The following is a 27,300-nucleotide window of genomic DNA, read 5'->3' as shown; positions in this document are numbered from 1 at the left end:
TTTTAAAGATGGGACGTGAAGAAGGTGCTGAGATGCTGCCCTCCAGTCAGAACAACTCCTGGCAATCATGCAATGATGGGTTCTAGAATTTCACCCCCTTTTTCGGTTTCTTGGAAGGATACAGCAATCGTTTGCCTTTGTCTTCTCCTGTGCAATGTGAAATGTCACTACGTTGCTGCTTCTCAACACAGATGGGATATGATCTGTACTGATCTTGCTGCCAGAACCTTCCCAGCACTGGGGATAAGGCAGTAGAAGGTTAAGTAACTTGCCCAAGGCCATATAGAGCTGTTGTGGAATTTGAACCTGAACCTTCCACCTGCTGCTCAAGCCATTAGGTTACTTCTCGGCTCCACTTTAGCTCTTTCAAGGCACACCCACTGTCCAGTGATAGATGTAGGCCCATCCTCCACCTCATCATCTTAGGTCTATGTCACAAAAGCAGCAGGGATTCCACAGTGTTTCCCCTTCTAATTCCTGGGATGCTGCTATTTGTCTGAGTGATTTTTTCCTTACATTTGAGGATGGAGGTGGGCCAGGGAATGTTTAATTGCTGAATCATTACATTGTTTCTCAAATGTGTGTCTCTTTCTGTCTCACACAGCTGCAATAGTAAAGCGGGAGACATCTTCTTCACCCTTCTCTGTGGACCAGATACCAGAGTTTTTTGCACAGATACAACAACAGATACATCAACAGTCTCAGTAAGACTTTCCCCTACCTTTGGCTCCCATTAGTCACCCCAGAAATGCCCAAGACTCTGTAGAATCCTTATGTGCTAGTTACTCATCAAACAGTAACTTCTCATCTTAAAGTAATTAGTTACAGGGATTACTCATTCAAGAAAGTAATTGATTACTGATTATGATTACCTACATAGAGCAACTAATTGCTTTCCTGTACGGATACCAAATCCAAGAATACTAAGATAAAAGCCTTATGGTACATGAACATGGAACTCAAGCATTTTATTAGTCTAGCTAGCATAAGGCTGCCAACTGGATCTAGATTTGCAGGACAGGGTTGATCCAATCCTGGTTTTACCCCGTTGCATTCAATGACTTGCAGTTCTGAATCCCCTTTGTATTCCCTATGACAGTGTTTCTCAACTCGGTCCTGGAGTATCCCCTTGCCAGTCAGGTTTTCGGGATATCCCCAGTGAATGTGCACAAACTTGATTTGCATACACTGTCTCCATACATATTCATGGTGGATATCCTGAAAACCTGACCGGCAAAACTGCCCTAAGACAAGCAGACTACAAGTCCCAATTGACAGCCTTAAGTTAGCACCGTTTCTATAAAGTTTAGCTCAGAGAGTTCAGTCTGGCCAATGGTGCTGGCACTTGCTATCTCCCTCCTGTTTTGTGGTGACCGCAAAACAGCCGAGTGGGCCATGGCTTAAAATGCAGGCTCAGCTAAATCCTGAATAACTTTCTCAGTGCCTATTCTTCCCCTGATCATCTTGTGACTGTGGCACCCAAATAATAGATGTATATCTCTGTTTCCCTGCACATCTCAGCTCTGAATGAGTGTGGATTGGCAAAACGGACATGGCTGTGTTCTTGTGCAGAGATGCCCAATTACCCAGCTCCAGACTGGGGATTCTGGGCCAGTCCTGATTTCTGACCACACCATCTTGATTCTGCGCCATGCAGCATTGATTTCAATGGGCAGGGTCAGGAACTCTAAATACCACACAGCTATAGGATGTAAATTCAGTACCATAACTAGCCCCAAAAAATCCCCAGCCTGGAACTGGGAAACTTGGCATCTGTTGAAAATGTGGTAATTCCAACACCATGAGCAGTGCAAAACTAGGATAGTCATTACAAGATGAGACTGAGGGACAGAAATCTTGCAGGAGCCTCCAAAGATGGAAGGAGTTCAGGCTGTGCCTAAAAGATGGCTCAACTAGTAACTCCCCAGCTGTAATCAGTGTGCTTGTTATAGTCCTAAATTTAAGGCAGGCTTTAGGCCTAACCAACCTTCATGTGATCATAGAGAACAATTTTATTTTATTTTTTTTTCTGCAGGTCCTACTTGTCGGAGTCCAAAAAACATATCGATTCTGTCACAACAGAAATAGAAAAAATGTGGAATAATTTCATAAGAAGTATGAAGAACGATAACAGTGACTAGCAGTAGATGTTCTTCTGCAGTGGGAAGCACTGAAATACCCATCTCCCCTGAGTATAAATGTTCTGATTTGTTTGCTGTTCTACAGGATCCTTTCCAACCCTGTGTAACTCTAGTTCCTGTTGCCTGATTCTACCCTTTCCCTTCCCCATCTTCTCGTTTAACTAGTTTTTACACGTGTAAACTGCTCATGTATTAACTTGATAAATGGTACATAAAATAAAGACAAACTATGAACTATTACTGTACCACACAAATGAGTTACCATGTCAATAAAATGTGGAAATTATACAGCCACAGATTCTCGGGCATATTGTCTCTGTGTAAAATATCCAGGCCACATCTGTAATAAATACAATAAAACATAGTACAATCCAGTGTTATTCAATGCACAGTAAACCTTACACTGAGAAAATGCAAGTCAATAATGACTTAATGAAACTCTTCACACTATAATACTCAATGATGCAAGAACAAACTGTATTTGTGCAGTGATAATCCCAGTGAACCCTTTGTAAAGTGGCAGATACATGAACATAAGAATAGCCTTACTGGGTCAGACCAATGGTCCATCAAGCCCAGTAGTCTGTTCTCACGGTGACCAATCCAGGTCACTAGTACGTGGCCAAAACCCAAGGAGTAGCAACATTTCAGAATCCCAAAGAGTAGTAATATTCCATGCCACCGATCCAGGGCAAGCAGTGGCTTCCCCTGGGTTATGGACTTTTCCTCCAGGAAATTGTCCAGCTACATTATCTGCTCTTACCACAACTTCTGGCAACACGTTCTGGAGCTTAACTATTCTCTGAGTGAAAAAAATATTTCCTCCTATTTCAAAGTATTTCCCTGTAACTTCATCAAGTGTCCCCTAGTCTTTGTAATTTTTGAAAGAGTGAAAAATCCATTCTACTCCACTCAGGATTTTATAGACTTCAATCCTATCTCCCCTCAGCCATCTCTTTTCCAAGCTGAAGAGCCCTAACCTTTTTTAGTCTTTCTTCACATGAGAGGAGCTCCATCCCCTTTACCATCTTGGTTGCTCTTTCTTTAACCTTTCCTAGTGCCGCTAGTGGGGCTATAGAATAAATTTTAATTTGGAGAGTCTTGACGAGCAGAAGAAAGACTCACTCTCAAAGGTCATGGGGTGGAGAATAACTGTTAAGCAGCACTCACTGTCCCGATTCACAACCTGGTACGCAGCGGTTTGAATTAAAATTTATTGAGTAGCTCCTCTTAGAATACAATTCATTCTGTTAATGCACAAACTCAAAGTCAAAACTACTAATTGTTGATTTTCAGACCTCTAAGATGCTTAGTTAAACCACTTCTCTGGCTTCTTAGGTTTCCCGGGGATTCTTCAGCGGCATTCCTCTCTGTTTGTTTTTTGTAAGTTTTTGTCCTTCAATATTCTGAAAGCAAAAAAACTCTTCCACCTCACTCACTCGTCACAGACTTAAAGTGATCTTCTCCGTTTCCAGGTTTCTTAGTAACTTGAGGCTCTGTTGCTTGAACAGTTGCATCACTCCTCTGTTTTCTTCTACACATATTTTAACTCACATTCAGCAGATCTTTTTATTTTCCATGCTGCTAACAACAAGGAACAGAAAAGCCAGCACCAAAAGCTTAATTTCTCTAGGCAGAGCACACGCTTAGACCTGTACATATCAAATATCAAAAGTCAGAAACTATCAGTAGCCTAATGAATCCTTGGTTTATTTCTATGTACTAACATGACTACCACACCATTTTACTCATAGAATACCAACAAATTAAAAGAATTACACTACCTAGAAGTTTGATTAGGTAGTATAGGAAATTTTAAATAAACAACACAAATTTTGGTATTTGTTCCTTTCGTATGATAATTTACTAAGAGACTAGACATATTTATGGAAAAGGAATTAATCCTTAATTAAACATATCAGTGGTATTACCCTAGGTTCTATATATTCCTAATATAGGATTTACAGTGTGGCTGGGAATGGACAATCCTTCATTTCTTGCCCCTGGTGGGATGGCACCCTGGGCAAGACAGACTTTTAGTCTGAGGAAGTAGTTTAGTTTAGTTTTATTAAAACTTGATATACTGCTTGTTCTTATGACAGGTCTAAGCAGTTTACATCATTAAAATACAAAAGATATATATACACTTCTCCCTCCGTATTCACTGTGATAGGGGATTAACAGAACCGCAAATACAGAAAACCCGCAAATAACATGGTGGGAGACCTGGTCTGTTCCTGAAGGAGAGGCAAAACACGGTGAAGAAAGTGCTGGGAATCAGCAATTTTCTCTATGCAAGCTGATGTAATTTTGGGGGAGGAGCCAGCAAGCTAAAAACCGTGAATAATCGAAACCGCAATTGCTGAAACCGCGAATACAGAGGGAGAAGTATAGAGAAAAGAACTCCTAGTAACAATAGAATCAATCATAATATTTCTCATTCCCACCACAAATATTGTCAATGTTTAACAAAGTCCCAATGAAGAGCCTAGTTCCATTATTCATATATGTGAATTGTTTGTCATGACAGAATCTTCTCCAAATACCTCTTGAAAGAAAAAAAGATTTTAACATGGTTTTAAAAGCCTTAAAATTCCCCTCCAATTTCAATTCCTGTGGTAGTCTAGTTCATAATCTTGGTGCCATAAAGTAAAAGATCTATTTCTAGTATGGCCATTCGGGAGCTGAAACTACAGGAATTTTGATGGTAACTGGGTTAGGATTGCTAACTTGGTTAGCCAGCCTCTCCTCCTCTGTATCTTTACTTTCTCACTTGCATTGGATCCTGAGGGGCTCTGATGTATTGGGAAGTACTATGCACAATTCCCATGAACTGAGTTCCTCTTCAGCAAAACAATATCTAATCAGGATGCAAACAACTGCAGTGAATGCTGTGTTCTTCTCCTTTGGCACAAGTGTCCTTAACAAACAAAGGCAGAGGGAGGAGGTGTGTTGTTGGGTTCGGAAGTGCATACTAGCTCACAATTCCTGCACTTAAGGGAGCCGGGACAGGAGGATTTGAAGGAAGAGATAGGAAAAGGATTGACATATCTGAGAAAAGCACATAAGAATTGCCATACTGGGACAGGCCCGAAGGTCCATCAAGCCAAGTATCCTATTTCTAACAATGGCCAACCAAAGTCCCAAGTACCTAGCTAGAATGTGTTGTTCATGTACCCAAAGTAGAAAATCAGAAATTATGACTGACATCACCGCTTTCCTTTGATCTGAAGCTATTACTAACCTGCAGGTAGGGTGTGTAGATTAATGGCAGTTGAGGAGTAGTCTAATGGTTAATGCAGTGGCCCAGAACCTGGTTTGATTCCCAGTGCAGCTTCTTGTGACTCTGGGTAAATCACTTAACCCTCCACTGCCCCAGGTACAAACTAAGTACCTGTAAACTTATTTGTAACCACAGAAAGGCAGCATATAAATCCCATCCCCCTTTCTCTTGCTGCACTAAAGTCCTTACCAGTTAATGTTCCCCTAAGTTAAAATCCATCAAGCTGACCTAAAGCAGCCCAACTGGCAACCCTAAGACAGGATCACTTATCCAGTGAATGAACTTAGCTGAGGTGAAGACGGCAAAGTGAACAGGGATGTTGACTTGAAAAAGTGAAAAAATATATATAGCCAGCCCCCTAAGACCATTCCACTCCCTCAGTCAGGAAGTAGGTAGCTGGCTGTGGTGCTGACTTTGTCAGTCCTATAGACAGGGGCTGAACTTATGGGTCCAGGGCAGATCACTCCAACCTGGGGCCTCACTAAAAATAAGTGCTGCAGGTGAAAAATTATAATGCCTAGATATTGGAGTTTAAAGGCCCACCAAATCACCACCCATGTTCCTTCCCTCCTCAAAGATGGCCGTTTGTAGGTAGTAAGGGATACACAAGGCCAAAGACTACTAAAACGGTGGTCTCCAACCATTTTTCATGTAAAGGGCCATGAAAAGATTTCAACTGCCTTAACCTGCCTGTTCAGCTTGGGTATTAAAAACATAAAATTTAACACTAGCATGGATTCTAGGAAATATTTTAAAAACTCGTCTTTATTGGATTGTCAATAGTAGCAAATTCAAGAGAATTGCAGTTACTCTATCAAGTGTAAAGATGACATCTAACACATGAAGAGCATTTTCAAGGCCACTGGACTAAAAACATCTCATGCTCCACACATTTTCCATCACAACCCAGCCCAATTGGCGGCGCGGAAACCGTGGCCCGCCGAGTTCGACCCTGAAAGCGGCCCCGTTCGTCACTTCCGCTTCCGGGCCGGCTTTTCCCTGGAGCTGACATGGCCGACGAGGCGACGCGGCGTTGCCGTGTCCCAGATCCCGGTGCTGAAGACCCAACGCCGGCCCGCGGGACCGGGAGCTGTGGGTGCAGCGAGCTGAAGGAGGAATACCAGGCGCTCATCAAGGGTCCGTTGAGTGTCACGCTGAAATGTGTCCCCCGGGGGAACCGAATGGTCGGGGCGTCTCGAGGGACGGGACTTCCGGGTTGGTTGACAGGAAGGAAGGGGGGGGCGGTGAGCGCAGTGTCTGGCCCAGTTACAGCTCATAACAATTAGAAGCAAAAATCAAACAACCAATTCATATTCCCAGTCCACATTTTGGGGGCTATTTACTTAAAAAAGATAAATTCTAATTCAAACAAACCAAATCATATTCCAGCTCCATATTATTGGGCTATTTAGTTTCATAGAAGGCTTTGCAAAAGTCAATAAAAATAAATTCTAATTCAAACAAACCAAATCATATTCCACGACCACATTTGGGGGCTATTTAGTTAAAAAAGATAAATTCTAATTCAAACAAACAGGCAATATCTTTTCCCAATGTCACTTATATCAACCTCTGTTTCTAATTTCTAAACTGTTGTCAAGTATAGACATATCTTGAAGAAAAGTTTCATCTTTAAAGATACCTTTTTTAATTTGTTACACTATTAGAAACAAATATCAATCAAACAAACCAAATATATTCCAGTCTACTTTTGGGGGCTATTTAGTCAAAAAGATAAATTTCTATTTCAACAACAACCAAATCATATTCCAGTCCACATTTGGGGCTATTTTAGTTCCATAGAAGGCTTTGCATTAAGTCAAAAAAGCTAAATTCTAATTCAAACAAACCAAATCATATTCCAGGTCCACATTTGAGGGCTATTTAATTCCTAGAAGGCTTTGCATACGTCAAAAAAGATAATTCTAATTCAGACAAACAGGCAATATCTTTCCAATGTCACTTATTATCAACCTCTGTTTTAATTTCTAAAACAGTGTCAGGTATAGACTTATCTTGCAGAAAAGTTTCATTTTTTAAAGATAACTTTCGCGTTGTGCCGGTTGTTACAACTTCTCACCTCACTGCGGAGCAGCCAATTCTCTTAGGCAATATGTTTGTGGTTATTAAAATTCTTAATATATCTTGCCAATGCTGACAACATAACAGCTTAGGATAAAATAATGTTATTAAAAGAAAGGAACACCGATTAGTTATAGGAGACAAAAGAACCAATCACGCAAGAGGAGTATAGGCATTCATAACCAAGATTAATGATGTCGGTCACCCTGAGCGCCAGCATCCCACAGATCCCACGGGTAAGAAAGGTAAAGGGACACCAATGCAACTAAAAAAAAAGTAAGCCTTGAATAACATCTTTAAATTTTGGAAAATGCTCCTTCTGATCGCAGGTAGGGTGGGGGGATTATTCCAAAGTGAGGGAGATCGGAAGAAAGAAGCATAGAATGGGTAGACTCGTAATGAGCTTACTTGGAAAATGGAAGAATCCATTGATTCTTAATGTCTGTGATGGTGTGGTGGAATGGTAATAGATGAAAGGCGAGATGGGACACCCCAAATGCCACAGCCTCTGAAAGTAAGAATTTTGAACCAATTTCTATATGAACAGGTAACCCGTATAATCTAGTCAAAAGAGGAGTAATATGTTCCCAGTACAGATGCAGAGGATTAGATAATGGTTGACTGTGCCTACACCTTCTCTTCCCAGTATGTGGAAAACAACAAGAGTGCAGACAATGACTGGTTCAGACTGGAATCCAACAAGGAAGGTAACAGGTATGTGATCAATGTGTAGAATGGTGTTACCAAGAGACTGGATGGGTTGTTAATCCAACTCTTATCAAAAAGCCCATAAAAATTAGGATGGTAGAGGGCTGGTGTTGATGTCTTACTGCTTTGGATCATTTGTGTAAATGTAGAGATCTGGCTTCTTCTGATGAGCTGCTGCAGTTAACTTGTGCCCGTCCCCGTCCCCCCCACACACACACACATGCTAGGGGTCAAGCTGTGGGAAGAAATTGTGATCGGTCACATCTCTGATGCCTGTAGTATGAGCATAGCATAAAAAGGGTGTGAAGAGAACGAAGCAAATTCCAGTCCTTCACATTCATCAGCCTTCATGATCAAAGTAACCCAAATATGCCAGCTATAACTGTTCTCTGCTAAATCACTATAGTATGGCTATTCCCAAAACTGTGTGTTGTGATCTCAAATGGGGGCCAAATTGTAAAAATAATAAACCCTGTAAACCGATGACAGCTCTATGCTGTCATCGGCCAGCATAGAGCCAGCAGAAGGTAACAAATGTGTTCTTATCAACTGGTACTACATGTTACTTGGGAGGAAAAATACAGCCGGGGTTTGTCTAATTTGTTAGTGCAGTGGCCTGTTCTGTTTCTCTTTTTGCAGGTGGTTCGGGAAGTGTTGGTACATTCACGAGCTCCTCAAGTATGAATTTGACATTGAATTTGATGTAAGTTTGTTTGTTTTCCCTACGTTAACAGCAAGACTCAGAATCTTGGCCTAGCTGACCCATAAGCTCAGTAAGCGCAGGTTTGAAATCCAGCTCAGGAGAGGCTGCTAGGTCCTAAAAACAGTCGCCCTTTATGGTCAGAATTTGAACTCGTTTTACTGTGTTCCAAACAGAGCTATGCCTCCTGTGGCCTCGTGCTTAGAACATTTGCTGCAGTGGCTTAACGCATACTGAGGGTAAAGCCCAAAGAAGCAGGCAGAAATTGCTGGGTCAAATACCCCCCCCCCCAACTGCCTGTATTTTCATTTTTAGACATTTCTGGACACCCTGTGAAGTGTCTGATGTGACCCTGCTAAGTTGTTTTATCTATTTATTGGGAGTTATTAACCTCCTCTATGAAGAGATTCATCCAAGGTGGTGAACAGCAGGTATAATTCAACATAAAACTTACAATTTATTTTGTTAACAGCATAACAGTAGTAAAAATACCAATTACAATTTATTTTGTTAACAGCATAACAGTAGTAAAAATACCAATTATAAACATGAGTACAATGAATGAGGTAAAGTCAAAATCGGCAAACTGAATCTTACCGTGAAACAGTTTAAAAAATATATTTAACAGCAGTGAAATTCAAGTAAGAGAGATATAATACATACTGAAAGGGAGACCATAATAGAACATTCAAATAACAGGGATATGACTCTAATGCTTTTTTTACAATACAGCTTATCCTATGTTTGAGGGGTCAAATGCAGATATTAAATAGGGACAAGATGAGTGGTGCAGCAAGCATTGGATGAACAGACGGCTCAAGGCCAGTTGTTTATGCAGTTAAACTAAGGTTCGCTTGTGTGGCAAGCTAGTCATGGTTTTATACCTACTCCATGGTTTTAAAGTCTCCTTCTACCAACACTATGCTTGGAATAGACTTAAAACAGGTGACAGATTACTTTCAAAGGACTTTGAATTCATGAAAGCTAAACCAGATTACCTGTTCAGATCTTTTCAGCAGGTACAGTATCATTTTTTTGCTGACTGTTAATTTCTCCTCATGGAGTTTATTTGGCAAAATTGAACTCCTTGCCCTACCCCAGTTATGTTGGCACAAATGTTTTAGACGTGTGAGAAAATTCAAGGTTTGGGGTAAAGAATGACTGATTAGTATTTTACACCACTGATTCTTTGTAAAACTGCAACTATTATTGCCTGATGAAGTGGCTAATCGAGAGCAACTTCTTTGGAAAAGGCATTTCTTTAGAGAAGGAAATGCTTGTTGATTGAACTGGAGATGTCGGGGCTCCCCCCCCCCCCCAATTATTCAATGGAAAAAATGAGCTTTAACAATTGTTGACATTTTTGACAGATTGGATGTAAAGAGGAGGACACGATGCACATCGCGGACGTTTAAATACATTTGGACAACAGTATGGGAAGCTAGCTATACCCTCAAAGAGCATGTAGTTTGCTGTTAAACTGTAAGAACATAAGAATTTGCTGCTGCTGGGTCAGACCAGTGGTCCATCGTGCCCAGCAGTCCGCTCCCGCAGTGGCCCCCGGGTCAAAGACCAGCCCTACCTGCTTACTTACTGGTTCAACAGGAACCCGTCCAACTTTGTCTTAAATCCCTGGAGGGTGTTTTCCCCTATAACAGCCTCCGGAAGAGCGTTCCAGTTTTCCACCACTCTGGGTGAAGAAGAACTTCCTTACGTTTGTACAGAATCTATCCCCTTTCAGCTTTAGAGAGTGCCCTCTCGTTCTCTGTACCTTGGAGAGGATGAACAACCTGTCTTTATCTACTAAGTCTGTTCCCTTCAGTATCTTAAATGTTTCTATCATGTCCCCTCTCAGTCTCCTCTTTTCAAGGGAGAAGAGGCCCAGTTTCTCTAATCTCTCACTGTATGTGTTTGAAAAGGGAAGGAACTAGGATTATAGTTACCCTTTGGAAGGGCAGGCAGGAAAAGGTTCTTTAATGCAGTGACTGCTTGACTTTCTGCCGATGGACCTGGCAATTTGGAGGAGAGGGGAAGGAAGAAAAAAAACCTTCTTAAATAATGACACGCATCATGTCTATTTTTCTGCATGTGTCCAGAGTTTTGTAACTTTGTACTGAAACCAAATCTGCTCTTAAGTTGTCTGTTACACCTGATACCTGCCTAGAGACTCTGATTAGCACAACAGCCCCCCTGACTGGCTATCAGCAGAAGTTTCTAAATGGGGGAAACTGAAAAAATTACCTTTATTTATGTAAACATTTATATACCACATATTACTTATACGGTTTACATAGCCACAGTCATAAATTAAATGGTTACAAAAAACTTTGCTATAAGAATCAACTCATCAAGCTAAAAAAACATCAGCAGGAAAGAAAGTTTGTGGAGACTGAATAATTTAAAGTAAATTTTGCCAGCATAATTCATTTTTGCAAGTCTCTGAGTTGCTCTTCTGCGTTTTCTTTGAGCTCCTGGAAGCAGCCATGTTAGCAAATTGCAAACGACATCACATTCATTTCATGGGACTCATCACAAGACATGAATCATGGCTGCCCCCAGCAGTGTAGGGAAACAGGAGCAAAGTCTACTCAACACTAACTTTACTAATGGAGTGGGGATCCAATTATTTATTCAATAATGCTTTAGACCAACTCGGTCCTGGAGCACCCCTTGCCAGTCTCCGATTTTCCAAGATATCCACAATGAATATGCATGAAAGACATTTGCATATAATGGAGGCAGTGTATGCAACTCAAGTTGATGCAAATTCAATGTGAATATCCTGAAAACCGGAATTGGCAAGGGGTTGCTCCAGGACGAGTTGAGAACACTGCTTTAGACCAGATCTGCTGCTATAAATAATAAGAAAGCTCTTTGAAGGTGGGGAGAGGATGATACAGATGAGAAATGCTATTAGACAGTAATCAGTGCTGCTGTTTTCAATCACAGATACAGTCACCTATCCATCAACTGCTCCAGAGGTAGCCATTCCAGAGCTGGATGAAAAACAGCCAAAATGTACAGGTAGAGTAAAGGCAGCTTCTGTCCATGAAGGCAAACAGTCCCCAGCATGTGTACCAGCCTTGGCAGATTTTCACATGCCTTGATAATGGTTTCCCTTCTTACATAGCTGTCTTCTTCGGAACATTTTTGCCCAACTGTAACACCTATTTGGGAGAAGCTCATTCATCTATCTGTTTGGTTTGTACACGCACCCCTTCCTCCACTTTTAGGGGGAGCAAATATACACAGGAATCGGAGGAGGTCTATAGCTCCTACCCTCATGAGAAACACTTACCAATTGTCTTCACACCCTGTTCTCCCCCAGACCATTTTGTTCAAACGCTATTAAGTGTATACTTCTCAATTTGCTCATTTAATAGCTTTGTTTTAAAAATTTCAGTTTTGCTTAATAAAAAAGGTTTGCTATTCATTAGCCATCTATGGCCATCCTTTGTAGAAGTGATGCTATCTGTGTCTGAATGCTCACTCCTTCTGGCATTGATCTTCATCCTTCTCACTTGGAAATTGTTAACTCTGTAAAAGAGAGCTGCTTGGAAATTTCCTGCCATATATGCATGTAAACTTACAGGTGGGTTCACAATGTGCTTTTCTAGTGCAATAGGTGTGTCCATAGGGTTATGTCCATGTGCCCACGAGCCATGCAGAAGAAATCCATCTCAGGTTTTCTTTTTTTTTTTTTTTCATCTTTATTCCTTTTTATTTCTTTTCAACAAGTGTACAATATTATTACAAGTAATTCACATCACTCACTTGACATTCTTAAGCAATATTATTACACATGTTTTAATTCCCTCCACCCACCTCCCATCCCCTCCCCTATCAACAAAATCTTTTATCCAAACATATACATATTTAGACTCTCCCTCCCCCCCATTTTTACAAATTATCCCCTAAGGAAAAGAATAACCTTAATCATTACAATATTCAATTAATGGCCCTCCACACCTCCTTAAACCTTTTAAAATATCCCCTCTGTACTGCAAGAAATTTTTCCATCTTATATAAATGACAAACTGAGTTCCACCAAAACTACAATTCAATCTAGAACAGTCTTTCCAATTAGTCGTTATTTGTTGAATTCCCACTCCAGTAAGAATCATCAATAATTTGTTGTTTGCTGCAGATATCTGACTTTTGGCCCTCATACACATTCCAAAAATCACTGTGTCGTAGGATAATGCTACATGATTTTCCATCAATATATTAACTTGATCCCATATTGATATCCAAAATGCCTGAATACATGGACAATAAAATAAAAGATGGTCTAAAGTTCCAATTTCAATTTTACAATGCCAGCATCTATTAGACTTAGAGCAATCTAATTTTTGTAATCTAGTAGGGGTCCAGAATGCTCTATGCAACAAAAGAACCTGTTTGCCTAATAGATGCCGACATCGTATCTTTAATTTCTCCAAGACCAAATACGTGGCCATTATCTCTCAGGTTTTTCAAATTCTCCTTCCTTTCGTTTTTCCTTTGCATGCGAGCCAGAAGGTGTTTTTCTGATCTGCTGTGCTTCTATCTATCTACCTAATGAGGATTTATAATACAGGAGTAAGTTAACCTCTCTTAAAGTGAAGTGCAAATGACCATATTAAATTCCCCTTTTGTCTCCTCTTTTGACAGAGGTGGGAAGATCTGCTTAACGGATCACTTTAAGCCCCTCTGGGCCAGAAATATCCCTAAGTTTGGGCTGGCACATCTCATGGGCACTAGGGGTGAGTAGCAGCAGCAGCTCTACTAATGGATTTCTTTAGCAAAGACATGGGAATCCCGTTACGTTAGCTGTTAGCTTCCCCACTAATCTGAAGAAAGGATATCACTTTAAATCTCTGATACACCTCCCTCTTCTGCAGTGAGAAGACAGCTCCCTCTTCAGTTTTTCCTTGTGCAAGTGAACTCAGAAGGTGTGTTCTGAACTTATCTGACTTCTATTTGTTATTTACAGGTGATTTTGCTGTAGCTCTTCAAATTGTTTTCTGCGTGGCTTCGATGCACAGAGGTCCCCTTCTTGGGCTTATTCCGCTGGGGAAACGGTGCAGTCCCATGTAGGTGGAATGCAGCTGCCAGACCAATCTCATCGAGTACCTTTGGAGTCAGCCTGCTTTGTGCCTCTTCAGGAGCTTGGGGTCCATTCCTCTAGGAGCTGCTCACCTGATTTACTCAGGCTTGAGGGCAGACTGTGGGACCTCTGGGTATCGGAGCTGGCTGCAAAATTTCTCCCCCCGGCATGTCGCAAGGATTTTGGAGGTGAGAGTCTGTAGTCGAGGTCCAGCAGCCAGAAGATCTCCATCGATGGACTTGTGCTGAGAAATCTCTGAGGCAGAAATCCTTTCCCTGCGAGCAGACTGATTTAACCTGACAGGCACCAGAAATTACTGCTATTATTCCTATGGGGAAAATCAAGGGTTGGGGGAGGGGTTGGAAGGGTAAAAAAATCCAGTTTTGAGGGTTTCTGGGTTTAGAGTTAGATTCCTTCACCTCCAAAACCCCTATAATCGCTATTCTTTTCACTCTTTGCCCTTGGCTTCAATGAGCCGTTTTTATGTGCATATTTTCTGACAGCACCCATCTTGGATTTTTAGTGATTTTTTTTTTTTTCCTATTTCTGCCTCAAAAACCCCCTCGTTTTGCTGAGGGATCATCTGTAATGGCTGCCCCATGTCAGGACTATACAGATGTACCGGCATATCAAATCAAATTATATATAACATATATGTCGCATCAAAGACAAATATCAACCAAAGGCAGATCTACTTATACAAGAGCCAAGCAAGGAAACTGTAGGGCTGGACACCCTTGTTCAGCTCTGACCACCCAATCTCCTTCTCCTGTATTTCCTCTGTGGGCTATGGTGGGTCAATCATCCTCAGGTAGCAACCCATCAAGGTTCTGGCGATTCCATAGCTCCGGACTGGTTCTGCAAGCCTTGGTATACGGATCTGGCAGTTTCTCCAGATAGGAAAGTCTCTCAAGTTTGCGGTTCAACCTGGGGCTCCTCAGTCAGCAACCAGTTTCCCATGGAGAACTCCAGAGTGCTTTGATTCTTATGGCATGGCTCCTTGAGCGCTTGGCCCTAATTCAGAAAGGTTACTCAGAGGTCATCATTACATCTCTTCTTAGAGTGAAGAACCTGCAACGTTTGTGGCTTATGTGAGGATCTGGAAGGCTTTTCAGTTATGGTGCACCAAGGAGCAGGTGGAATACATTAGAAGGCTCCTATTCCGGTGATTCTAACCTTTTTACAGACCAGTCTTGAAAAGGTCTTGCGGTTTTGTGTGTCAGGGTGCAATTTAGCTGGTTGTTTTTTGTGTTCTTCAGGCCCTCAGAGGCATGCAGTCATTAGCATCTATCCACCTACGGTTTATGAGGGGGGCATTCAGATTGTGCCCCCCACTGCTCAGGCCAATGCTGGTTCTGAAGGGCCTATCTCAGCGCTCTGTATGAGCCCTCTGCAGATGTGTCCCTTCGAATAATACTGTTATGATTATGTTTTTTGGTTGCCATTGTCTTGGCAAGACATATCCAGAGTTACAGAGCTTCTTTCTTGAGGGAACCCTTCCCCTGGTTTATGGAGTCGGGTGTTTTCTCTGCGGACCGTGCCTACCTTCCCTTCCGAAGGCAGTCTCTGCCTTCCATATCAATCGAGGTATCATTTACCTGCTTTATCATCCCACAGGTTCAGCAAAACAGGACAAGATTTTGCATAGGCTGGATGAATGTAGAGTTCTCCACTACTTGGAGAGGACTAATTCCCACGATTCTCTGATCATCTTTTTGTGCCTACTTAGCCTCTTGAGATGTGGCAAGCCAGCCTCCAATGGCCTCAATTGCCAAATGGATTTTCATGGCAATTTTCATCTTTCTACTATTGCCTGTGGTAAAGCAGAATAATCTGTTCGCTTTTCCCTCACTGAAATCGTGTCATCTTAAAAGATTCTTTGAAAGAACCTTCTCTTCTTCAAGCAGCTAAACTAAACTCATGGCTCGCCCAAATTGTGCTTGATGCCTCTTCTTATCTCAATTTTTAGAAACGATTAAAACTCCACTTTATCAACAGACCAAATCCTTACGTTCTCCATCACTATCCCTCCCCACTTCTTTTAGATTGTATGCTCCCTCCTATTAGCGTGTATGTACCTTTTTTTCCCCTTCACTTAAATTGCTAGACAGTATAAATTGTTTGACTCTATGATTGCCTAGCTATGTTCTTCAATTCCAACTACTCTTGTTTTGTACTGCATTTAACCTGCTTGTGAACCACCTAGCAATCCTAGGTATGGCGGTATACAAAAATAAAATTATTATTATTATTAAACAGCCCTGTATCTCCATCAAAGCCTCTTTCAACTAGAAGTGTGACTGCATTCTGGGCAGAGTCCAGGCAGTTTCACTGATGAGCCTTGTAGAGCAGCTACATGGTCTACTCTCCACACTTCTCTGAAGTTCTACAGAGTGGATTGTGGTAGCTCTGAGCTGGATGCCGTTTTTGTGTCCTCAGTTCTGCGAGCAGGCTTATCTGTCCCTTCCTAGAAGTCTGGCATTGCTTTGGTATGTTAGCTAAATAGGGAATCCCATGTTCTTCACTAAAGAATGAAAGATTAGGTCTCTTACCTTGCTAATCTTTTCTTTTAGAAGACATGGGATTCCATAAGGCCCACTTTGTACGGATTTTTTTTTCACCTGATTTTCTGCCTTGGATGATGTCAGTGGCAGTCTCGGGACCTCTTCTTCTGTTTCCTAAAACTAAGCAGAGACATTACCACAGGAACACGAGGGCCCCTATTCCTTTTTCTCTTTTGGAGGGTTTTGTAGTCCCTACTGGTTGCACTTAGCAGGTTGGTTCCTAGCTACTCATGTGCATAATTGTTGCTCCAGTATTAGAACTGCTGGTTTATATACCCTCCCTCCTTTTCTTCTGTTTCAGTGGAACTCTGATTGCTTTGGTACCAACTGAAGAGGAAGTTGTGCTCCACTGCAGAAGGGGAGGAGTTCAGAGATATAAAGTGATGCCCTTCTGTAGATTTGTGATTAGTGGGAAGCAACAGCTAAAGTACAGAATCCCATGTCTTCTAAAGAAAGAAAATTAGCAAGGTAAAAACCTACTCTCTCATTACCTTGATTAAAGCGCTATCATATAGTGAACCTTACTATTTTCTTTTCTTACTACAGCTGGGCCCATGGTTGGCGGTAGAGATCCCAGACCTCATTGCCAAAGGTCTGATCGAACACAAAGATATAATGAATGCTCTTCGGATGCCAGGCAGGAGGGCCTGGGGAAATAAAGCTAACAATGTCACAGCCTGAATATCGTGGCAGTGCCTCTTTGCTTGTGTAGTTAAATCAACAGGCACTTCCCAGCATCAGAAACATTCCTTTGATTATTAGACCATGTAATATGTTGACAGCTGCCTTGCCTCAAGTTATGTCAGAATGGAAATTTAACATGACAAAAAAATCTGTTAATTTGCTTTATTTTATTTATTGGGATATATTAACTGCCTTTATGAAGAGGTGGTTTTGTTGTTTCTCTCTCACAAGTGTTCATAATTCATGTTTTCCCAGCTGGTCTAGCTTCAGTTTTACTTAGAACAGAGCTGTCTGCCTTGCAGCCATGGAACGGACAGCAGCATGAACAGTAAAGGCCAACAAACACTTCTAACAGCAACCCTTTTTATTGGACTAACTTAATAGTTTTGACTTACCTAGCAGGGGCTTCACAGTGTCCAAGTAGTTGTGTCATCAGTGGTAAGAGCCCCCTTCTCCCCCCGGGCTGTGCTTAGGCTGAGTTTCACTGCTGTCCTAATGACAGCGGTTGCAGTATGGTAACCCAGGTGGCTGCTTCTCTTCCTCCCTTTCTTCCACATCCACCATCAGATAAGCTGGGGTAGTCCAAATAGAAAGGTATCCTCGATAGCTACTGTTTTAATGGTTTATTTCTATGTAGTCAGTTGGACTAAAAGGGCACTGCCATGCTGTCATCCTTACTAGTCTTGGCTCTGTTGCTACTTTTGGGGGGGGGTCTTTCAGTTAAAAATAGGATTGTGTTTTTATTAACAGCTACACCACTGATATTTAAGTGCTCCTTTCCCTCTGTCCTCCTCGGTTACTGCTTGCATGCGGCACTGATAATAATCAGCTCAGCGTCGTCCTTCCCCACCCCAGTTCATTTATCTTCATAATGGTGGAAACATTACAATAAGAAGAGCCTTAGTATCTCAATATATTAAATAAAGTTTAAAAATGAACAGGTGGATCATACATTTCTTGTCATTATAACTGTCAGATGAACTATTTAATCATATTGTTGCTAATACAGCTGTAGTATTAGTTATCTCTAGAGACATGTAAATACCTCCGTGGCATAAATGTACATGAGGCGAGTCTCTTTCAGTTGAAAGGAAGCTCTGGAGTGAAAGGCTCTGGATGAAGTTAAGAGGTGATAGGCTCAGGAGTAATCTAGGAAATACTTTTTTACAGAAAGGATAGTAGAGGTGATGGAGACAAAAGACTGTCTGAATTCAACAAACAGGTGCCTGTGATCTCATAGGGAGAGGAGTGTAGAGAGGTGCTAATATATACTTGTAAGGATGTAGAGATTCCTCACAAGTAACGAAAAATTAGGTTCTTACCTTTGCTAATCTTCTTTCTTGTAAATCCACACTTTGTTCCAGGAACACTGGCTTATTTTTATCTACCTACCAGAACTTTGTAGGAAGGCTTGAACCCTTCCTCCTCTTATCACTGTCCCTGTGAACATCAGTTAGTCTTAAAGCAGCCAGGAATATCTGTAGAGGATAAGAACAAGAGAAAAGGGAAACATGGACACTCCCCGACAAATAAGTCACTCCTGCTCATATCAACAAATGCAACAATGAAAAATTAACAATGAAACATTAGAAACCTGAACGACAAAATTGTGCTACAAGGCAAACAATCTGCGCTGTCAGAAGGGGGCGCCTGAACTAGGGACCTCCAAAACTAAGTTCTAAACCCATTCTAATGGCACCCTTAGAAAGGCTGGTCAGAAACAAAAATCTGGCCTTACCAGTATATGTAAAGGCAGACAGTTATCGAATCAGCATAGGGCGGGTTCACGGAATAAGTGTGGATTTACAAGAAGATTAGCAAAGGTAAGAACCTAATCTTTCATTTTTTGTACAATCCCCACTTTATTCCGGAACCAGTGGGACGTAACAGAGCAGCCCCTCAAATTAAGGGTGGACTGATGAGCCCGCTGCCAAAACAGGCAATCAAAAGCAAAATCCTGCTTGGCTGCCACATTGATCCTGTAAAACTTGGTGAACATATGCAAGGAGGATCAGTTAACGGCCCTGCAAATCTCGTCCAGAGAAACACCCAATGACTCTGCCCACACCGCAAGGAGGGGGCTTCTTTCTAGCTGTCACATAAGTCATAGAAATGGCCATATGAATCCAATCCACCTGGTAATGGTCTATCCTTGCTGGCAGGACCCGCCAGAACAAACAGATGGTCAGAGAGACAAAACTCGGTGATCTCCAGGTACTGCAACAAGATCCAGTGCACATCCCACAATATCCGCAAGGTCCTGTTTCCTCGAACCAGAGAAAGCAAAAGCAGAAGTCGGACTTCCTGATTCACGTGGAAAGTGGAAACCACTTTGGAAAGACAGGAAGGAACAGTCCAGTCAGTAAAGTCCCCTGCAGAATCTTCCTGGACAGGTCTTAGCACAGAAAGAGAAAGTTCATAAGCCTCACAGACAAATGCACCCCTCTCTGACTAGCAGATCTTTCTCCCTGAACTTTCTAGTCCAGCCTGGCGCAGACTCATGCCACTTGTGCCCAGGTGACAACATGGGTAATCAGGATCGGTGCAGGTTATGCTCGGTTACACATGAGGGTAAATAAGATTCTTGTTGAACCCCCTTGTCCAGACAGAGTCCCACCAAGATGATAACAGAACAAGAAGGGCTTCATAACAAACCCTGTGCAACACACTTTACATATTCAAAGGAGCTATTGAGGCCCATCATAAGTGAATGACTGACTGTGAGCATGAAACTTGTAGACAAGTATCAGACGGAATCCATGATGCCTCGTGGAGAAATGATGGTTCACAAAAGATAGTCTAGCCAAACTTCAAGCCTCCAAAGGGTAATGCCAGAGATACCCGTACAGGAGGAGATAGTAGAAGCTGCAGATGGGTTATTTGGCCTTAATCTGCAAGTCATGTTTTCTATGTTTTTTCGGGGGTGAGCACAATCTGTCCAGATGTAATTTTCTCATTGCTGAAGTGAAGTTGATTGTATTTTTTTTATTTGGGGTAGAAAGTCCTATAAGAAATGGAAATTAAAGATGAAGCATATTAAATGTATATAAATGACCCTACAAAATGCCTAATTCTGATTGAAAGTTAGAAGTTTGTGCTTGATCTCAGCACATTTTCTTCCCCTGTGTGATGGACTGGCTGAACAGAAGAAGCAACCTGAATATTTTAGTGCGTAGGGATGACTAAACTAAACTAAACCTTGGGTTTATATACCGCACCATCTCCACGAATGCGGAGCTCGGCACGGTTTACAGGAAGAATAGATGAGAGAGGAACTACAGTGGAGAGATTAAAGAGTTAGGTGTAAAGGGGGAAGGTGAGAGGCCTAAGAGGGGGGAAGTGTTACAGTTTTGAGAATAGCCAGGTTTTTAGGTGTTTGCGGAAGAGTTGGAGGGAGCTTGAGGTTCGGAGAGGGGAGGGGAGGTTATTCCAGATCTCAGTGATTCTAAAGGGGAGGGATGACCCAAGTTTGCATACATGGGAAATACCTTTTATGGAAGGGAAGGATAGTTTAAAAATTTGGGAGGATCTGGAGGAAGTAGGGGTTGGGGAGTTCCAGGATAGAGGATAACGGCAGGAAGGATGACACTGCCTTTCCTCCGCTGATTCAGCATATCCATGCCCTTCCTCCACCTAGCTGGGTGGCACTTACATATTCATGAAAGTACCAGTGCTCCCCTGAAAGCATGCTGGGCATGAAGACTCCTGGCAGCAGAGTATCGTAGCATTGGCAATGGTGCTTTGCTGTAGGATTTCATTTTCTCTTTGTATGGATTATTTGATGTTTTAAAACCCGGTATTCCCCAATCCTGGCACTCACCAAATGGTGAATAATATAAGCTGTTCCTGCTTGCTCAGGATTAATTCTTTTGATAAACAAGTGGTTAAGAAACCCTACCAGTTGGATCCCCTGTAGCTCTGATTGCAGAGGAGGAAACAGAAAGTACTACTCATGGGGCTTTTCTTACCCAAATGAAGGATAATACACAGTGGATGGAGGAAAACACAGTCTTTCAATGGGCAGCAGTGGCTCTGTTCCCTCTTCGCTCTTACCAGCAGCAGACTTAGGGAAAAAAGGTCTTCTCTTAGAGCCATTTTAAACATCTATATGCACCTACATTACATTACTGACAGTTTAGGCAAGATTTTTTTGGAATGGTAGGGATGTGGTTAGGAGGGGGATCTTTTTGCATATATGGTATGGACTGCCCTGGGATGACTGGATATTGGAATAGAGTGGTACACTTTCCACAAGAAGTATTGAGAGGACAGGTCAAGAAACAGTTTGGGCGATTTCCAGGTTTGGATGGGGACCAAGTGTAGTTATTTTATATGTTAATACTAACATTTTATTTGTAAATTTTATTATATTGTACATCGCCTAGTAATTTAAATAGGCGATTCATCAAGAACAAATAAACTTGAAACTAGAATAGGAATGGGTGATGGTAAAACTATATTTATAAAGAGACAAAATGGTACCATAGTTAAGATATTGGAACAATATGAGAAATACTGTAGAGGAAGGACTTGGGCATATAGGGAGGAGGTAGAATTCTATATATGGTGTCCAAAGTTGTGTGTGCAACTTTAATTGGACATAGAGCTTTTAGTCCCCAATAATTGCTAGTTAACTAATTACTGCAGTTAATTAGCATCAATTAGAATTAGCATGTGCAACTGGCTGCATGCTACATATTCTATAAGGCTCAATGCCTTTCTTAGTGTGTATCTGAAAAGGAAGCTTGGCCAGGGACACCTGGTTTCAGCAGATGTAAGGCCAGAGTTCAAAATTGGGTGCTATTCTATATAAGACATGCACGCCAGGGTGGATAAAAATCAAGAAAATTGGAATTTTTAAAAAAAATAAAATGCTTTTTTTGAGGAAAAATCTCTAAAGATAATTTTCTATTTAAGATACATTATAATCTAAAAGTTGTATTGTGTTCAATTTTGGAGACTATATCTGGCAAAGGATATAAGAAAACTTGAAGGAAGGTGACGAAAATGGTAAGAGGTTTGCACCAAAAGACGTATGAGGAGAGACCGGAAGCCCTAGAGGAAAGGAGGGACAGGAGAGATATGATTCAGATGTTCAAATACTTGAAAGGTATTAACAGAGAACAAAATCTTTTCCAGAGAATGGAAAATAGTAAAACCAGAGGACATAATTTGAGGTTGAGGAGTGGTAGACTCAAAAGTAATGTTAGAAAATTCTTCTTTATGGAAAGGGTGGTTGATGCCTGGAATGCACTCCTGAGAGAGATGGTTGAGAGGAAAACAGTGACAGAATTCAAACAAGCATGGAATGAACACAGGATCTTTAATTACAAAATAATAAGTATTCAATAGCTGGGATGGTTTAGATAAGCTGGAATGAGCTTTGACGGAGACTCCAGTAGATAAAACCTAAGAACACTACCAGGCAGAACTCAGGGTTTCTGGCCCCAAAATAGCTAAGAAAAAGGACCATTTAAATTAAATTAATTTATAGAGCATATAAGGGCAGCCTGGATGGACCATTTAGGTCTTTATCTGCCGTCATTTACTATGTTATTCATGAAATAAGGATAAAGGATTTTACTTATGTAGGATATGCTGTATATTCATGTAATGTTTAAAAAATTTATTTTTGTAAATGAATTCTATTAATCTATTCATAATGTCAGGGCCATGGTTTAAATAAAGTCTTTCCGACTAGTGCTTTAAATTGATTTAAGAACATAAGAATAGACTTCCTAGGTCAGACCATTGGTCCTTCAAGCCCAGTAGCCCATTCTCATGGTGGCCAATCCAGGTCCCTAGTACCTGGCCAAAACCCAAATAATTTAAATCAACTCCAGCCTGGTGCACCCTTTACAGAATAGTGAGTGATGCCAAATTTTGTCGATGTCCAAGTTTCAGTGCCATTTATAGAATTTTCCTCTAGATTAGAGGAGAGGGCAGCCTTATCTAGGGAATGTGAGATTAAGGAGGGGAGAAGAGGAGCAATGGGATAGTTCAGAGATAGAACATCTATGTATGGGATTGGGGACAAACGTGGGGGTTTTTCTGGGACTGTTGAAACTAAGAACATAGGAATTGCCATACAGGACCATCAAGTCCAGTATCCTGTTTCCAACAGTGACCAACCCAGGTCCCAAGTACCTGCCAGAAACCCAGATTAGCAACAATTCAGTGCTGGGATTGTGATGTCATAATGCCTCATTCCGCCAATGCCTAAGAGCCAACTTAATCAGTGATGTCACAATGGCTCAATTGTCCTATAAATGGCTCATACAAAAATGTAAGAATTGCTATACTGGGACAAACTGAAGGTCCATCAAGCCCAGGATCCTGTTTCCAACAGAGGCCAACACAGGTCCCAAGTACCTGCCAGAAAGCCAAAGAGAAGCAACATTCCAGAGCTGAGATTGTGATGTCATAATGCCTAAGAGCCAACCTCAGCAGTGATGTCACAATGGCTTGATTGTCCTAGATTTGGCTCGCATAAGAGCTGCCATACAGGGACAGAACGAAGGTCCATCAAGCCAGTATCCTGTTTCCAACCGTGGCTAAGTAGCAAAACAGATTTGATGCTGCTTCTCCTAGGAATAAGCAGTGGATTTCCCAGAGCCGCCTATGGACTTCTCTTTTAGGACATGATCATAGTTGCTTCAATGTTTGTTGCAAAGATTATTTAGATTAGAAAATGTTAGAAGTCCCTCCTCAATAGGTGCCGAGGAAGGCGATGGTTATGCAACAGGAGACCCCAGGAGTCTAGTCCAGTTAGGCCTTCTTCATTCCGTACGTCACCTGCCCCGCCGTAAGCCGTCCCCCCTCCCCTTACGCACCACAGGCACGTGGGAGGGGCGGCCTGCGGGGTTTCCCAGGCGACGGCCGTAAACAAACGACTCTGGCGGAGGAAGCGGCTACCACGCCCTCCGTGCGCACATGCGCACTGCCGCCGCTTGAAGCCCGGCGGGGCGGAGCGTCAAAGATGGCGGCGGCTGTAGTTGCCATGACGCCCGGCAGGAGCAGGCCCTGAATCCCTGTGCTCGCCGCCTCCGCTTCCCAGATGGATGAAGGTAAGAGGGTCCGTGGAGCTCCCGCCCCACTTGGGGGGACCGGAAAGAGCGTCTGTGGGGGCAGCTCTGGTAGACCCGGGGGAGGGGGAGGGCATTTGTTTTCATGACACTCCTTTGGCCAGTTTCAGGGCTCTCTCTTATCTTGGGGTTTTGTGGGGAGAAGCTAGAGCTGCCCCGGTGCATGCTGGGACTTGTAGTGGGGCACTGAATGGCTGCATGGGAGGAATGCCACCATGCATTAGGGTAGAAGCAGCTCTGAGGTGGCGGCTGGGGCAGATAAAGGCCAAATGTCCCATCTCCTCCTCAGAGATCCACCACCTCTTCCGGGAGACTCTTCCATGCACCTACCGCCCTTTCCCTAAAAGAGTCACCTCTTCACTTCACCCTATGCCCTCTCATTGCAGAGTTTCCTTTCAAATGAAAGAGACATTACGTAGGAATTTAAACCCCTCTCCCGCCTTTCCTCCAAAGTAGACGTATCGAGATCTTTAAGTCTGTCCCCATACGCCTTATGATGAAGACCAGGTACCATTTTAGTAGCCTTCCTCTGGACCGATCTTTTTGAATGTACACAATATTCTAAATGAGGTCTCACCCGACTGTTATACAGGGCCATCAATACCTCCTTTTTCCTACTGGCCATACCTCTCCCTATGCAACCTAGCATCCTTCTAGCTTTCGCCGTCACCTTTTCAACCTGTTTGGCCACCTGAAGATCATCACCTACAATCACACCCCAGTCCCGCTCTTCTGTCGTACACATAAGTTCTTCACCCCCTAAACTGTTATGGGACTTATCTTCTTCCGATGAGATCAAGCGTAAATCAAAAGAAAGGGAACAAAACCCCCCCCTAAAATCCAACAAACAAACGAAAGCAAGTGGGGATAGAAGACGTCAACCTTGAGATAAACAATATTTATCTATATAAACTCAAAATGAACATGAATAAAAAAGTCCTATTATGCACATAAATGTATATTATCCTTATAGTGTAATAATCCTGTAGTCAGGCAGAGATAGCCCTAATGAATATGCATGGAAGATATTTGCATATAATGAAGATGACAGGCCTGCAAATCTGCTCCATGCATATTCATTAGGGCTATCCTGAAAACCTGACTGGCTGGTGCTCCTCCAGGACAGGGTTGAGAACCACTGCTGTAGATGACCCAACACGGTCTGTGTTTCGGCCTCCTAATGGTGGCCTGCTTCAGGGGGCTGGTTGTCGATCCTCCTAGGAGACTTTGTGGACCTTGTTTTCAAGCATATGCTGCATTTTTCTCACAAAGTCCTATACACGTTCCTAGCTCTAGGCTTTAAAAGTGTGTATTTCCAGCACCAGAGTGACACCTAGCGGAACAACAACCACACCCCCGAGGAAGGCCTCCATTAGGAGGCCGAAACATGAACCGTGTCGGGTCAGCTACAGGATTATTACAGTATAAGGACAACATAAATATATGTGCATAATAGGACTCTTTTATTCATGTTCATTTTGAGTTGTCGTGTTCTAACATAGTTGGGATTGAATTTAAAAGGGCTTTGAACAAATTGTCCTGAGGGATTTGCAAGGAGTGGATCTATTCTTGAGATTTGCTGGGTATTTCCTAGTGACCTGAATTGACTGCTGTTGGAGACAGGATACTAGTCTAAATGAAGTTTTGGCTTGATTAACATAGGACATCTTATATTCTTATGCACTTTTGCTGTATAAGTCAGAAGAGTTCAAGTTAATCTCTCTGCTTTACAAAATGACCCCGAAAACAAATTTTCCTCTAGGATCTGTACAATATTAGTTATAGCAGAAGATTCATGTAACAAATATATTTGTTATTATTAAGTAAAGGTCTTTATAATAACATTTGTCTGCTCTGTACGCCAAGGAAACTGTCAAGTCATTCAACTTCAAATGAGACCACATTGCCTATAGGAGAACTGGGATTTGTTTTGGTTCTGTTATCTTATCATTGCTTGTTAGAGTGTTTGACATAAAAATTTGGAGAAGTGCTTTATTGAATCTCAAGCAGGTATATGTCTTAAGAGCAGGGTGCAATACTAGACATTAAATTGACTAGTAGGCAAAAAAGACCAGCAAAAACTTCAGCTGGTTTCCTGCAGTTCCACTTTCCCACTGACTCCCCATTTCTGTGGTTAGTATGATTTGTCAGAATGCCTAATGAGTGTGTGCTAAAGTAAACCACAAACCACCTATGTAGCACAATGCACTTGTATATGTTCCTTTTGCTTTGTGCTTTCTCTTAGCATTCACTAATGGTTGACTATTTCAGATGTGCTATGTTGTAGGTTTCCTGTATATGGCCATTGTTGATAGAAGCTGTGGTGTCTAGAAAGTTGATGTTTTCTGAAGTGTAGTTCCTTTTGAATTTGATAGAAGGATGGTATGTATTGAAGGAATTGTAAAATTGTTGAGTCTCTTCTCCCTCAGTCCAAATTATAAAAATGTCATCAATATATCGGTAGTATTTTAGGGGTTTAGTCTGATACATATCTAGAAATGTCTTTTCCAGCTCTTCCATAAAGAGGTGTCATCCTGGTGCCCAAAGCAGTGCCCATGATTTTGCAGATAGATATTGATAAAGAAAAGACAAATGAGCAAACTTATGGAAAAAGAAACCAAACTGACAATCTGTGAGAAGAATGACATCAATTCAAGATCAAAAATCCTTCGGCAACCACTTCTAATTCTGATTATGCAGAAAAACTCTGAAGTCTTATCAAACCCAGATATTAAAATTGAAAATCGTCCCTTCCTTGTTGTGATTGGGTTTTCCATTGCTAGTGTGGGAAAGGAGTCTATAACAGTGTAGATCTCACATGCTTGAGGAGGAGCAATGCTAAATGGCCAGGAAGCTTGCCATCCAATAAGCCAGAATGCAAATCAGTACTCTATTTCCATCTGCCGATAGATGGGCACAACCTACTTGTCTTTGGATTCATTTGCTGCGTCCAAAGGATAGACA

At 41.9% G+C, this 27,300-nt stretch overlaps 2 protein-coding genes across 2 annotated transcripts in view; both read left to right on the top strand.

The window, feature by feature from the left end:
* The first annotated feature begins 6,434 nt into the window (after positions 1 to 6,434).
* Positions 6,435 to 17,416, top strand: UFC1 (ubiquitin-fold modifier conjugating enzyme 1). The gene is given in 9 exon segments (XM_033925360.1): positions 6,435 to 6,458; positions 6,460 to 6,489; positions 6,491 to 6,529; positions 6,531 to 6,560; positions 8,153 to 8,220; positions 8,854 to 8,917; positions 11,864 to 11,938; positions 13,568 to 13,659; positions 17,114 to 17,416. Coding segments are annotated over 7 exon segments (291 nt in total). The 3' UTR covers positions 11,900 to 11,938; positions 13,568 to 13,659; positions 17,114 to 17,416.
* A 6,746-nt stretch (positions 17,417 to 24,162) lies between these two features.
* Positions 24,163 to 27,300, top strand: part of USP21 (ubiquitin specific peptidase 21) — a 35,867-nt gene continuing 32,729 nt past the window's right edge. The window contains exon 1 of the mRNA XM_033924967.1: positions 24,163 to 24,318. The gene's annotated coding sequence lies outside the window, so the exon portion shown is untranslated. The remainder of the gene's footprint in view (positions 24,319 to 27,300) is intronic.

The sequence above is a fragment of the Geotrypetes seraphini genome, chromosome 16, assembly GCF_902459505.1.
Source record: "Geotrypetes seraphini chromosome 16, aGeoSer1.1, whole genome shotgun sequence".
In the NCBI taxonomy this organism is placed as follows: Eukaryota; Metazoa; Chordata; class Amphibia; order Gymnophiona; family Dermophiidae; genus Geotrypetes; species Geotrypetes seraphini.
The sequence above is the reverse complement of the archived record's forward strand: the minus strand, read 5'-3'. Positions and strand labels throughout refer to the sequence as shown.